The sequence below is a fragment of the Argopecten irradians genome, chromosome 3, assembly GCF_041381155.1.
Source record: "Argopecten irradians isolate NY chromosome 3, Ai_NY, whole genome shotgun sequence".
Taxonomy (NCBI): domain Eukaryota; kingdom Metazoa; phylum Mollusca; class Bivalvia; order Pectinida; family Pectinidae; genus Argopecten; species Argopecten irradians.
This window is the reverse complement of record NC_091136.1, coordinates 31,332,641-31,348,981: the sequence shown is the minus strand read 5'-3', so window position 1 is coordinate 31,348,981 and position 16,341 is coordinate 31,332,641. Positions and strand designations below refer to the sequence as shown.

Genomic DNA, 16,341 nt, shown 5'->3' with positions numbered 1-16,341 from the left:
TTAAATATGATTTTCACAATCAGGAGTGGTCTTTGCTCACTATGACATTCTCCCACTGCTCTAGATGTCTGAACGTAGACCGCAGACCCAGAATTGAATGGTGCTAAGGTTTCAACGAGTCATTCTCCATATAACAGGAGTTTACAAGCTCATTTGGACCTTACAACTGGAACCGAGTCTTGTGTCTGACCAACACCGCCTGCAGCATTAGAGTTTCGACACACACCCCTGTTACCCTGTTTTGGAGAATTCCCCATACCAACGGTATGTGGTTGCACTGGCCCTCGCGACTCAGCAACAGTGCGTATATGGGTCTTCTAACAGGAATAACATTCCTGGGTGTTTGACTCCCATTATTATCTGAGCTGTCAGAGCATGTAGTGGAGGAGGAACTCTCAATAACCTCTATCATAAGTATTCAAAAACAGATTATACAGAATATGTAGAGGTGTGGATTACTTATATAAATACAATGCGCTGACATAAAACACCAAGGACAAATATAACATTTACAAACCCATCTTCAGCAGCAGTTTCACTCAGCTCTTGAACTTCTGACACAATTCTCAACTTCCGCTACAGTGCAGTGCAGTGTGTGCAGTGTTAGTAGGTTGGGATTGTTAGCTGGGAAGCAAGCATGCAATATATGTAAATATAAGATAGTTTGAAATGTAAAGAAATATAAAAGTTTATCACGTTTTACGGATTTAAGTTTTAGATGAATATACAAATGTATCTAAAATGTTATAAAATGTTTATGATAATGTTGTTACTGATCTATTTATATAGTTATATTAGATATGATTTAGAGTCTTATAAGTAGTATAATTATTTAAGACTAGATTTAAATTTAATCTACACTAGCATAATGTTCAAAATTAATTGAACCGGAATTATCCAATTACTTTTACCACGCTAGTTTAACGATGAGAATAGCCTAAATCATGAAAATAAACATGAGACATCAAACAAATCAATAGCAAACGCAATGAATAATATCAATAGTGAATACAAATGACAATGAAAACAAAAATAAAGTCAAAGATAAACACGCGAACGATAAATGTCAACACTTGGACGGATCTCCACTGGACGACACAGAATAACAATCAGTTACAATCCAACGACGACAGCAGGAACTCCAAAGTAAACATGATGACAACGAAATAATCACGAATCCATAATGACAAGACGAAAATAAAGACGATGACAATCACAGGTAAACAGAAGACATCAAAACCGGAAGCACATGTTGAAAAGTAGAGATATCAAATCGGAGTGATCTCCCCTTGAGCATACTTTCCGGTGCACTAGCTGGTATCACGTGATCACCCACGTGGTAAACAATGGGTGCACGCCGGGCACTGCCTCCGTCGAACTTATACGTTGGGCGCCAATGTCACAGTGAGCAAAGACCACTCCTGATTGTGAAAATCATATTTAATCTCTATAGCTACTAATGTGTATTACCTTATGGTTTACCATTTATTAAGTAGAATTGTAGCATAATTGCAACTTACGTTCAATTATAATAAATGTTTAGATTATATTCACATCAGAAGTGCTTTGTTTCACTTGGCAGAGGAGAAATTCTTATTAGGCTAATTAGGTATATATTACCTTGGGACACTGGCCAGGGTGATTAATTTTGTAGTTTTGAGTTAAAATAAAAGTACTTAAGATATTTTTCAAACTGTTAAGAGTATTGTTCAATGAGCAGTTATCTTATAGTCCTTGTAGGTAGGGATCGCCCCAATCACTTGGATACTGGATACTGCACTGCTCATCGAGCTTCTTATCAATATTTTTACTGTAAATGTTTATCTTTAGCATAATTTAAATGCCAGGAGTCATTTTCCTTTGCAGGGGAGAATGTCGCGGTGTTTGAATTCACTGTGTACATAAAATATATCATATTAGGTCTTAAAACTACATGCGCTGTGTATTGTCTGAATTTACATGTCCCTGTGTCATGTAATGTCCTGTACATGTAAATCTGTGTGTATGTAAGTTGTTATGATGACGTATGAGAGGTGAGTGAATGGATTGGTTGAGTGTGTCACATTGACCCTGCATGACCCTGTCCTTGCACGTGCACGCCCACCCTGGTGGAAGCGTGTCCACACATTACATGGAAAATAGGCACCGGACATGTAACACCTATAGCTGGAAGCCTGTGTGCTTTACGGCCACAGTGCTGAAAGGTATGTTTATTTAATATTTAACTAGAAATAAAGTAATTAACTTATTATTCATTATGCAATATAATTAATATACTTAATAGAATGTAGCAATGTGGTATTGTATTAAGGGGTAAGGTGATTGTAAACTAAATGTAAAAACCAATGAAATTAAAATAGAATTTAACTTTAAATATATAAATTTATAAGATACCTGCATGTATATATATATTTATTACTTTTACAGTATAAATATGGCATATTATCGTTGGTACATTTATGTGTCCCTATGTGAGTTTGTCAAGGTATTGTTCTTTTTATTTCAGGTTATCTTGTCTCCGTTTTTTTGCGTATAATAAAACTATCAGCTGTTTACAGTTTGTCAGAGTATAGTTTTATTTACGAAAAGAGAACAAATACACCATATTATCACTCTCCGTGACATAGAATGTAGCAATGCAGAATGTGGCAATGTAGAATGACATTTCATCCCTCGACGATAGCTTAGTAGTGTTTGTCAAAACTCATCAATGTCCCAATGAATATCAACGTCAGACACTGCGTCAAGTACTAGGCTTGGGTTTGTACAGTTTGAATTTTCATGATGGTAAGAGTTCAACGTAAATAATTTGGAGTCCGTCCGTTGGCGAACATCAAGACCACAGATCATGAGATCATTCATAATATTGAGGAACCTAAAACACTTTTCATCTCGAGAAAGGCAAAAACAAATGGATCAGTATGAAATATGAAAAGGTTCTGAATATCTCGTAATTAATAAATTCATCTTTTATTCTCTATCACAGCTTTTTATTTCCATTGAAATACTAACTGTTTAATTTTTCATTCGTAAGTTTTGTTACTAACCCATCTCACAGAATAAAACATAAATATCTCAAATATATATACCAAATAGAGGTCACACAACGAGTCGTTATTGGATATGGAATGTGTGAATTATTTTCTTTTAAGTTACAAAAGACACTCAATCCTTGGCGAGTATTTATTGATTTGTTCAACAAACCAAGTCGTGCTACCCGTTTTTATACCCGCTTTTATCAGATGTGAATATTGCCTGATAGAATCGTTGATGTCAAATTCTTTTTTAATAAGCAATAATTATAGACTTACCGTCTTTCTCAATTTAGATCTTCTATTGTTATATGAACAATATAAACATTGGTGAAATAGCATGCGCACGGCACTTTGCTACATATCTCCCGCCAAAAAAATCATTAAACACGTGTGGTTTAAACAAATTGTTAAACCCTGAAACATGAATGACGCCCACTTCAGTGGTGGAAATAAAGATAATTAATGCGTATACAAAAGAACATTCGTTGACTAGGTAATGTACACGATAACAGATTTATCCAAATAACAAAACATATACTAGTAAATACATTACACTATGTAAGAACAATTATGATCTTTATGATCTCATAACGTTACCATCCATATCACCATATACATGTACTATATTATTGGGAAAAAATACATAATTACCATTATCAATACGTGTTCTAAATATGGAAATACATGAACAATAATAAAACTTTAGGAATGTATTTCAAATACATGAGCTAAATGTGCCTAGCAAAACTGTTTGCTTACATGCCATATACAATATACTTGACATTCAAAAATGTTTGGACAGAAAGTCGCTTTGGTTATTTGTAAATAACAAATGGTATCTCTTGATAATTCAGCAAAACTAATGTTCGATGATGTTTCCGCTAACAGAGGTCACTAGATATGTATCTACTTTAAATATGAATATAAAAATATATTACATCCTTCACAAAGTTGTATGGGTCATACTGCAATAGGCCAATCTGATTCTCAATGTCTGTCTTTCTATCGCACGCAAGTCTTGTTCGGAACTTTGAACAGGTTCTACTAAAACTATAGATGACCAAGATGATTTTTTTTCTGTACAAATGGTTGATATGGTAAGCAGGTCGCAATTAACAGGTTTAGTGAAAATAATGAGACAATGGATAACAAAATTTGTTAAGCTTGGTCAACTGGTGTAACCTTTTGATGCCACAGAGTTCACAAGTGTTAATTACCATGACTATGCAAACTGTTGATGGTGTCTGATTGGTAAAAATGCTTATTGTCTGAATAACATGAGAAATGCTCTGTAAGGATTTTGAAGGATGACAAATGAAATAGTTACAGTTTTCAGAAATTAAAATATCATTGAATTTGGTTACAGTACATAGTAGTTACAGAATGAAATTTCAAAATGGATATGTTTTTTCTATGTGTATGAACGACTTAATTCGGATGGCATAAGTAATTTGGTTAATGTAGTCCCAATTGAGGGATAGCACGGATATTTCTGTAGCACCTTTCTCTATAGTAGTACGTGAAACATCATTCAGGACCTTTATCACAAGCAAAACACTTGTCGTCTCAACATTCTTAAAAAAAATCATAAACGACTAGAATGTTGTACATGACTGGAATTATTCGGCAGATTATTTCTGAAAAAGTCAATTATTCGTTTCCAGGAGTCTTCTTGTGCATAGGCGTGGTCACGAGGATTGCCACCCCACACGACGTTTGTTCCTGAAAAGAACATAATTTACATTCCGATTCAATGAATATGCATAGTTAAGATTTGTTATCATAAACAGAAAATATTTGTTTAATATATAATGTAAGGTAGGTATGAAGAAGCATTTACAAAAAAAAGAGGTCAACCGCATTTAAAATTGTAGGTCAAGCAAACGTAGTAGTATAAACCCAAAGGCAATATTGCATTTGCGTTAAAAAACCTTTACACATAAAAGTATTTCTTTCAAAACAAAATTTACAAATCACTTATAAGAAGTAATTTGACAATTGAATAGCATATGTTTTACACAGAAATGTATTTATGAGTTAGTTTGAACAGTAAATGGTAAAATTATGGTGTTAATATTACTCTTTGTCTCATGTAGTATTCAATACATTTAGCTTTGCCGTCAATATATATAGTAGTAAGTATAATTCAAAGCATGTGCATTCTCAAACACTGCAGACATTCAAATGATATACACTATAACGCAGGTTTGCATACAAACCATTTATGTATAGGTGCGCCTGTAAATAAAAATCCTCGGAAATCGCTTTTATGGCTCTACTTACCCATAACTTTATGGTAGGACGATCTACATAGCGGGGAATATGGCGGCTCCACTAAGTGTCCAGCACCGTGGTACACCACAAGTTCCATATTCTGTTTCTTATCCTCTGGATAATTGTCATATTGAAACTGCTGAAGCTCCGCCGGAACTGTACAGTCATCACCACTGCATATGTTCAAAAGCTTAGCATCAGTCTTCCATAACTAGAGAAAGAAAAAAATACTAATTCATTACAATTGCTCTAAGTGAATTTTGGGTAAACGCAATGCAAAACTTCTCATAATTTGAACAAAAACACGCTTAAAATATTCCTTTTCTGAACATGGATGGTTGTAAAGGGTCTTATTTCTCAAAAATATTCTAAGCTAAAAGAGAAGAACAAATCAAAGGAAATATCATTGATATCATCACAATACATTTACCTAAACGTGTAAAGTCTGCTATCTAAATAACATCAGCGAATGGTGAACCGCATATCGCTTACCTCGAACAGCCCAGTAGTATCCGAAATATAGCTATTTTTCATCACGAGCCCTTCGTCCGTTTGATAGAAATTAGAATAATCAAAGCTGAAACAATAATTTAATTTAAATATGTTAATCATTGTGAACAATTATAACAATAGATAGTAAAGGAATGTCTTTGTTCATTTTGATGTCTTAAGTCGCACCAACGGACGCGAAGAAAGTTGAAGTAAATAGACTATTACAAATAAATTGCAGTTATAAAATTGCTAATTATCATTTGGTTACTATAGTGACGAACGTAGTTCTGCCTAAATGGAGGGATATCCGGAAATGTTATAATAGTGACTGGCTCATGGATAATGCAGAAAGCAACACACGTCCCCTGCCGTTAATTACATTTTTCTTATCTATAACCAGTTATTATTGCTTAGTTGTGCTATCATTGTATAAAGTTTGAACAAATTCTGTCTCAAGTGATCCTCCGGAAACAAAAATTTGTGAAACTATTTTTTAGTAACAGTGACCTTTTGATCCCAACTTCAATCCCAAGCCATGTTTCCCCCTGTTACCTTTGTATGAAGTTTGAACAAATTCCGTTGATGTGTTCTACACTTATCATCCGGAAACTAAAATTTGTAAAACAATCTATTTTTAGTAACAGTGACCTTTGTAGTTGACCTTTTGACCCCAAATTCAAACCCAAGCTGTATATTTTCATATGCTACCATAGTATAATCAATCTTTATTTGTTTTCATACTAAATCCAACTCTCTGATTGGCAGATATTTTTTTTCATAAACTATGAAGAAAAAAAATTCTTCATATACTATGAAGAAAAAATCCGAGAATGGCGCGAAAACCCGACGTTTTCATGACGTCACAACAGAGACGTCGATGTTTCGTTTTGATTTGGAAAAAAATAATCCATTGGAAAGTCAATGGAATCATAAGTTCAAACGTGTTTTATGTTATCAAGAAGTCTGAACAATTAATTATAAGCATTTATGTCACTATTTTTTAACTTCATCGGGTTATGAAATAAATTTTGTTTGCAAACTTTTGTGAGAATCCGCTACGCGAATTCACACAGTTTGCGAACAAAATTTCTTTCATATTCTGATGAAGTTAAAAAAAATAGTGACATCAATGTTTATGAAACTTGATCAAAATACGTTGATGTTTCTCGAGTTATTTTCTGGAAACTATTATTTTGTGAAAAAAAATCAATTTTTAGTAACAGTGACTTTTGTAGTTGACCTTTTGACCCCAAATCCAATCCCAAGCTGTTTTTATATGCTTCCATTGTGTGAAGTTTGATCAAAATCTGTCAATGTTTTCTCAGGTTATTGTCTGAAAACAAATATTTTGTGAAAAAATCTATTTTTAGTAACAGTGACCTTTGTAGTTGACCTTTTGACCCCAAATTAAATTTAAACCTGTATTTTCTCATATTCTACCATTGTGTGAAGTCTGATCAAAATACGTTGATGTTTTCTCAAGGTATTGCCTGGAAACTAATATTTTGTGAAAAAATCTATTTTTAGTAACATTGACCTTTGTAGTTAACCTTTAGACTACAAATATAATTCCAAGCTGTTTTTATGTTACCATTGTCTTAAGTTTGATCAAAATCCGTTGATTTTTTTTCAAGTTATCGTCTGGAAACGATTTTTTTTTAACAATCTTTTTTTAGTAACAGTGACCATTTTGTTCCATATGCTACCATTGTATGAAGTTTAATCAAAATCCGTTGATTTTTTCTCAAGTTATCGTCTAGAAACAGACAGACAGACGGACAGACGGACGGACAGACGAACTTAAACAAACACTATAGTCCCCTCCGGTTCACCGACAGGGGAGTAGTTATAAACATATGGAACAAATGATGCAAGGTAACGATAAAAGAGTATATACAATGTGGTATAACACAATATAATGGAACAGTTGAAATATAATAACAAAATTAATACGGGTCATTACAAAGAGAACACATGGTTTTGATTGCCTTGAAGAAAAGCTGCAATAAAAAAATAACAAAAATTAATAAGCATGAAAAAATAAAGTTGAAAAAAAAGTTGTACACTACCTAGTTACGACCGGAATGGTCTCGTCCTTATGAGTTAATGGGAACACTGTTACGTACGGGATGCCATTGATGCTGACAACAGCTTTCACCTGGAACAGAAATATAAAGTATGAAAGTTTCCCTATATCCCCACTCTCCGCCACGATTAAACATATGTATATCATCAAAGTGTTGCGTCGTCATTTGAGGCTTCTTATCTCTTTTTAATCTATTTTTAATGCATATCATCGTAATGCGATGTCCGTCCGGCGTCAAGCATTTCAACAAAACACTACATGAAATCAGAGTGAATAGAGTATATCACATATACTGACAACCCGCAAACTGTAATCAGCCATCCTGACAAAGACTGAAAATCGCACTGGTTTCTTTCCAACTAAAAGGTATAATGTGTAGATATTTGTTGAAATTATGTGTTTCGATAAAAAAATCATATGGTTTTTTTTCACAAAAGATTTCTCTCAAATTGATGAAATCTGTGTGCTAACATCTCAAGGAAGACTCGGGTAATGGCATTTGGAGTCCTAATGTCGCAAACTCGTGAAGGTTTGCAGCTTATGCTTGATAAGTTCCAAGAGTATTGTAAAAATATGAAATTAACAGTGAATACACAAAAACAAAACTAGTTATTTTTTCAAAGAGAAAACATAACAATGGAAATAGGTTCACATTATATAATAAGGAGCTTGAGATACAAGACACATTTTCCTATTTAGGAATTTTGTTTAATTACAATGGCAACTTTACTGCAGCAAAAAATCGACTGTCTGAACAGGCCCAAAAGACACTTTATGTTGTATATCGTAAAATTGAACGAACATGAAATTTAAATTGTTTGATACACTACTCACTCCTATTGTATCATTATACTAATGCGAAATATGGGGCTATGAGAACATACAACTTCTTGAAAAGATACATTTACAGTTCTGTAAGAGAATACTAGCCTAAGAAAAAACACGGCAAATTTTATGGTATATGGGGAATCTGGAAGATACTCACTAGATGTAGATATTAGATTAAGAATGGTCAAATTTTGGTATATGTTGGTTTGTAATGAATATAAATTATCAAGCTTTACATATTATGTATGTATAGATTGATGTATTCACTACATGAAACAGGACAAATGCAATTTAAATGGATCACGTTTATCAAAAATACTTTTAATAATATCGGTTTAAGTCATATCTGGTTATATCAGAAATGTTGCATACCAATTATTAACTTTTTAAAGAACAAAGTTAAACAAAAATTGAAAGACCAGTTTATACAGCACTGGTTAAGTAATATAGAAAAACATCAAGTGGAAATGTGTATGATACGTTTAGACACTATTTTGGTTTAGAAGATTACTTGATACGGCTAAAAAATAAAGATTAAAAAACGTTATGTAAATTTAGAACTTCCAATATGAAACTACCGGTAGAAACAGGAAGATAGAGAGGGTTGTAAAGGAATGATAGAATATATACAGTGTGTAATATGGGTATAGGAGATGAATTTCATTATCTGTTTTTATGTAATAATAATAATAATTTTAAACAACTAGGATTAAAGTTTATTCCATCCTATTATCACACAAATCCAAGCAAAGTTAAAATGGAAGGAATGTTCAGAGTTTTCAATATGAAGCTTTTAATTAATATTAGTTCATTTATTCAAAAATTGTCATTACTCTTATTAAAAAAAACGCTTGTTACATTGTACATATTTGTCTCTTATACTAAACTTGTATACTGATTGCAAACAAATACCATGTTCTACATCGTATACGTTTGTGTCTCATGGAATGTGCTACATTTTGTATATGTTTATATCTCTATATACACGTGCCTGTCATGCACTAAAAAACTGTATTTTACATTGGACCTCTTGTCACACAGTTACTGTGTCTGAGAAAATAAAAAACCTTGAAATCTTAAAACCTTGAGGATACTCGATATGCTAAGAACGGAATCTTTCTAGTCTTATTTTAGTTTCCAAATAAACAAGCGCATGTGTAATGATTTACCTCAGGACAATACAGGGCGACCAGCTGTGCTAACTCCGCTCCTTTGGACACACCAATGACCCCTACTCCACCTGGATGAACACTGGGGTGACTATGTAGATAAAGGGCCCCTTCCTTAAGGGACATACAAACGTACACAGATATATTGCTATAATTTGATTTTATAAAAAAATCAGGTTAAAGTCTTGATATATCAATAGCTCTATACTGAAATCATTACACTGAACTGTTATCTGCCGTAGTGCTTCTACTCTCTGCTTTAGGCTTTGTTCAAAATATAAATTAATATAGTTCCATTTTATATGTATAAGTATTTATGAGCGCAGCCAAGCGGAGAGAATTGGTACTGTACTAAGACATGTACATGTAATCCAGTTCATGAAATTAAAAGACTATTGATGTTATAGAAATTAACAAATACCATTTAAAATGACACCTTGATGGAAGGGAACCGAATAATGATAAAATGTTTAATTTTAATTTTAATGAAATGATTCATTTATGATTTATCACTAAAGAATATACATATTAGCATCTGTCTCTATTGAGTAAGATGACATTTTGAACCATTCAAAGGCAGAATTGCAAAATATGGCAACATTGTGTCTGCACATTACTAGTATCTCTTTAACATTATGCACAATGACTATGTTATGTGTCCGTCTTAATTGAAACATATACCTTTATATAGTCAATACTTCTGAAGTCATGAAAACTTTCGGGCAGATCCTTGTATGCAAAGAAAGCCAGAGCCAAGACGACGAAGCCTCGCGATGCAAGAAGAGAGGCTCGGAACTCAATCAGTCCTCCCGCCGATCCGAACATATCCATCACGCCGGGAAATGGCCCTGGGCCTGCCGATTAATGGATAAATCGATTAGATAACAACCTTAAAAGAGTGTGAAGTTTATTTCATTTTGTTTTGATATCGTTATTTCCGTAATAATTCAAGGTCCTTACTTAGACAAAAGTCTGTGCAATAGAAAACCTTCTTGCATTACCTGAATGACATGCGTATGACCTGAGTATTGGCTAGTTGGTTGGCAGATTAGATTTGCATTCCTATTAACAGTAAAGGTTAAAGGACGGCCTTCTATGTATGCAATGTGTGGCGTGGGTGAAGTGGATGCCGGATTAGACACAGCATTATTTTGGTGTTGTGATACATTGACACTATTACGACAAAAGTGGAATACTTGCAAAGGAACACTTGTCCCTTAGTGCTAACTTTCTTTGTTTGAGTTTTACGGCCCATCAACAACTAAGGTCATTTAGGGCCAAACTGCAAGGCAGACATGCATTAGTATAAGGATATAAACAAGGACTGAATCTAAAAGATCAGGATAAGAAAAATTCAAGTAAAAACTAACACAAAAATGTAAATGTTGATTTAATAAAAGGAGTTGCATAGGATAAAATAGTTTTGACTAAAACACATGAGAAAACTCATGCACAATGTTGATGAAACGATGAGTGTTGCGTTGATATGAATATAAGATACGATGAGAAAACGTTCAAATTTTGTTAAAAATGCCGATCTCTTTGAGATAGTTGAAAATACGATTATGTCTCACGGCATGGAACAAAGTCTTCATGTCGGAGACATCATAATACTTATCTCGTATGTGTTTAAAATCAATGAGCGGAGAATCACATGCATGGCATGTAGGAGGATCCTCCCCTCTCAATAGATAGAAATATGTTAAATATGTGTGTCCAATTCGGAGCCGAGAGAGAACAACTTCCTCTCTGCGGTCTCTCCGACTGGTAAGTTTAGGATTAAGTGTAGGTTGTATTTTAAACAGTTTATTGTTTGTTTCGGTTGACCACCTTTGTTGCCGATGGTGTTTAATGGCTGACTGAATGTAAGGTTTGATGTCGGTGTAAGGTAGTTTCAAATCTGTTTGTGCTAGGCGAAGAGCAGTCTTAGCTGCTTTATCGGCCTTTTCATTCCCCTTTATACCCACATGGCTGGGAATCAAGAGATACGTAATCTGAGTTTTAGAAGATAATCGAAATGTTCGGATCAAAAGATTTTGGATTAATGTGTTTCTAGGGTTTCTTGATATCAAAACCTGAAGAACCGAAAGAGAATCGGAACAGATGATTGCCTTTTCAATGCGGTGTTCTTCGATATGGTCAAGCGCCAGACCGATAGCACATGCTTCCGCAGAGAAAATGGAGGCAACATCCGCCAGTCGGATAGAGGAGCAGTGATTAGATGTACAGCATGCTGCCGCAACATTATCACCATCTTTTGAGCCGTCAGTGTAACCCTTAGTGCTAACACAATGAAGCGTGCCGTAGGAGACATAGCTAGAGCAGCACACCACCAGGTGACATTGACCGGAAATTAGGACAAAAAGTATGTGCATGGTCTTCACAAATCTGTCACGTCCCTCAGAGAAGGGAGACTATACATCAATCATTTACCGAGGTTAAATTTTTTATTCAAATTCAAATCACGTTCTTTTTGCTCAATAAACTAATTCCATAAAATATCTGACGCCTTGTAAGAGGTAAGTTATCTCAGAATGTTATAGAGATGTTAGCCAAAAAATGTGGCCCTGTCGTCGTTTGGCAGTCAATGAGAATACGTCTTATAAATTAAAATTAGACTTGTTATTCCGCTCCACTACATATACGATTCTCTACGAATTGGAGCGTATGTTACAAGTCTAATTAGTTTAATGAGATTGCGACTTATATCAGCCTTCGGTCGCACCTCCTTAGTAACGGTCAGTACGTGCTCTTGAAACCATCATATCCTATTTCTGTATTTGTTATTATATGAACTTCGTATTTCAGATAATTGATAAAATATAGTGTTTTAATGACTTGCCGGGCGGTACAAAGAGCATTCCTCGTATATTCCCGACCTCCACTGGAATTCGCTTCACGTTCTTGCTCTTATACCATCGATAGATCTCCGTCTTGGACAATGGTGAAACTGTAATCTCGTGAAGAGTATCGAAACATCGATGTTCACTGAAGACTTCAAATTTCACATCTTGTGGACTGGTCACATCCTTCTTCGTGAGACGTAGTCCTGGGCGCTGACCAGGAATCTGGCGCATGCTCCATATAAGCCCCATCTGATCAACACCTTTACGAAATCAAGTGCATTGTTTAGCCATTTCTATCACATTTTCAAGCTTTATTAAAAACAATTAATTGAATTGCTCTTAAAGACGCATTTTAATACTTTGAGTTCTATAAGATCCACATGTCGACACGAAGTCTTCGATGGATCCTGGTTTTTTAAGTACTTGTATTTAAAATATTACTTTTACTGAAATTCGTGTTCAAATGAACGCTTGCTTTCGCACGAACAGTGACAAACGACACTCTAAAGGGTATGGACATGTTTCCATAGAGTGTGGGCAAAGTTTTGTTGTGGTTGTTGTTGGTTTTTTTACTGGGAAGATTTTCAAATGTCTGTTAAGATAATTATTACTTATAATTAGTTTTTCATTTTGAATTTAAAAAGAAAATTCGACAGCAACAAATATTTGAAATGAATCTTCAGACAACATTCGTGTGAATACGAATACTCCAAATCATTAAAAAAAGTGAACATGAATATTTTATATTATACAATATCCAAATTTTCTTTGTGAAATAAAGTGGTGAAATCTGTAGCAAACTACTCTTTTTGAAATAAAGCTATGTATTGAATTAAATTTGTCATGCTTAGACAGATATATGCCAGTTTACTGTACATTAGTGTATAACAGGTAGGCTACCTTTTAGTATAAGTTTAAACGTGCCACCGGCAGTTTATTCCCCTTACATGGCCCATTTGGCACATTCTAATGTGAAATTAAAAACAGTTATAGATTTCAGGCTGACACTTTCCTACTGACATCTTTACATTAACCAAGTATGCATGGTGTTTTCCATACAAGAAATATTTCTTTTCATTCGAATGTAAGCATTAAAGTGAATAGTCGGGCAAAGAAAACCAGTCTAAATGCGTTCATTGGCCTTCCAAAAGTTCTCACATATTAATACGACGGCCAAGTTCTGCTTACGTTTCCCAGTTCTGACCATTAAAGTAAAGGAAAGTTGAAAGCATTGAAAGAGAGGCTGCGTGTAAATGTAACCACGGACATAATTAGCCGGGAGGACGTTTTAGGATTCCTATATTTTAAATTAATTTCTTCGTACGCAGACAGATTTTGGCGAGAGATTTTATTTTTCTATTTCATAAGAAATTATACTGGATACATTCACACCATTTTTACCGACTTTAGCCATCCTTGCCCGACTGTTCACTTAAAAAAACTATTTCCATATGAATGATATCTGTTTATCATCACTGATGTATTAAATGCATATATATTTGTACAAAGGTGTGCCAGTATTCTTGTCTTGACTCTATTCTCACATGACATCTACAACTACCATGTCAAATGGTCTACAAAACAAGGTGTATTGAACACTATCCATCCAATAAGGATAAAGCAGGGGTTTTGTGTTTGAATTGGGAAAGGACATTTTTGTATTGTTATATTTTGGGAATAAGATTGTTGAATCAGAAAAGAAATTCCATGGAATAACCTCCACATTTAGGGTATTTTAAAAATAATTTCCATTGGGGATATGGGCCATTATGGGTCCCTAAAAGCCGTGTTATATGCATATGTAAAAGCTCACATTTCTTTCTTAAATTCACCGTCACGCATCAAATATCAGCATACCTAAACACTAGTAGCAAAATATCAGCAAACAACATGGAAACCTTTACTCACCCGTATAGGTACCCGAGAGGGACGGATGGATCCTCACGTCCACACATCCCTGCTCATCCGCCATGAAACATCCACATCCACTGAAAGCCATGCCATCCTCCTCCACTACGGAACGGATGGTCACTTTCTGGCGTTGACCAAGTCCAGTGACACGGACAGTGAATCGTTCGTCAACCAATACATCCCTGGGGCGGACTGACACAACAACTGTCTCCGCCATGTTACCAAGTCAACTGAAATGGAAAGAACAGCTTACATGTATCTTGAAGGTGTCAAGCATCTCACATCAAAACGGGTCAAAACTGGCTTTGAATTCGACGTTAATCAATGTATTATTAAACGAATACAAAAAGAGGCTTAGGGCCTGCCTAGATGTACAAATGTACATGTACATTACTAATCACGAATTCTATGAAAGTCGGGATTCTTACAAATTTCCAGTTTTAAAATCTAGTCATGATCTCAAACTCAGTGAACTCTGAAAATCACATTCGACTTCAACCATAAGTGTATAAAGTTCAAAGTGCTTACATTATTTCTTAAAAATGTATTCAGTGTCATGCTTAATACTGTCGTTATATAGGTCATGTTATGATGTACAATCGATAAGTGTACATGACAGTACATGTAACGGTTACGTTTTCTAATTTTTATCGTGACTAACGTTAGTTGACTATCGAGACCATTATACACATATACATGTACATAAACCTATGTATATTTAAGTGCATACATATAAGGAAGAAGAGCATGTGTTTTAAAAGTACACACAAGTATTGTTAGCTTGAACCAAAATATTTTGCTTTAAAACTGTAACGAAACCTTATAATTAATGTCATGTCATGATAAAGAATACATTACTTATATCGTCTAAAGCATGTACGGTGTAATTCAATGTAATAAATCAATATTTGGTGTTTTATATATCATATACAAATGATTATATAAGCATGTGATTCCATTGTATTTCGTATGAAGATACATATGCTACACTAGTTACGTAGGATATAACCTATATATTTAATACTGTTTGAAGACTTATACATTTTTACCACGTGCATCATATCACTGACAAATAAGCACAATGCACCTGTACTGAGATCAAATTTATTATAACAATATTGCCCCATTTAAACATGTACGAAGGGCGACCACTCTTACAAATTATTGTGGAATATCTAGTATTTCTTAAATATGACCGACTATAAACATTGTCTTACCTCCAATTAATAGAACTCCAGCGGACTTTGGGAAACTTATAACAGAGAGGACAAAGGTAAACTGACATGCATGTCCATGGTTGGGATAGGCATAATAAGTGGCCCACAGTCTATAAAATGTTTTTATTACAGGATCAAAGGTCATGACCAAGGATCCACTAAAATTCGAGGACAGGCGAAAGCCGGTCCTATAACTCCGGATTTTGATTCGCATTATCTTCCTTTTACACGACAGAAGCTAATTTATTATGCCGTATGTATAAAGTGAAAATGAGCTGCTTAGGTGGAATTTCAGGTATTAAATTGTACTTATGTAGATATTTTTCGAGAAACTACCGTGACCTTTTGTGGAAAAAGGGAAATATGAAAAATCAATAATCTTCATAGAGGATCTCGAATTCAACTTCACGTATTTTTAACATACAATTATATATGTAGACACCTCAATTTAAATCTTACCGTAACGAATTTATTCCAGATACT

At 34.4% G+C, this 16,341-nt stretch overlaps 1 protein-coding gene across 2 annotated transcripts; it reads right to left on the bottom strand.

Annotated features, from left to right (window-relative positions):
- Window positions 1-2,951: 2,951 nt before the first annotated feature.
- Window positions 2,952-16,017, bottom strand: LOC138318199 (acyl-coenzyme A amino acid N-acyltransferase 1-like). Of its 2 annotated transcripts, none has more exons than XM_069260378.1 (9): window positions 15,859-16,017; window positions 14,639-14,871; window positions 12,727-12,990; window positions 10,566-10,738; window positions 9,885-9,998; window positions 7,871-7,959; window positions 5,802-5,886; window positions 5,319-5,520; window positions 2,952-4,757 (listed from the first exon to the last, which is right to left on the bottom strand). In XM_069260378.1, the coding sequence occupies exons 2-9, from the start codon at window positions 14,856-14,858 to the stop codon at window positions 4,621-4,623; spliced, it is 1,284 nt and encodes a 427-aa protein (XP_069116479.1). In that variant the 5' UTR covers window positions 14,859-14,871; window positions 15,859-16,017; the 3' UTR covers window positions 2,952-4,620. The 2 variants fall into 2 exon arrangements, with proteins under 2 accessions (XP_069116479.1, XP_069116480.1); XM_069260379.1 differs by lacking the exon at window positions 15,859-16,017 and adding an exon at window positions 15,070-15,085.
- Between the last annotated feature and the right edge of the window lie 324 nt (window positions 16,018-16,341).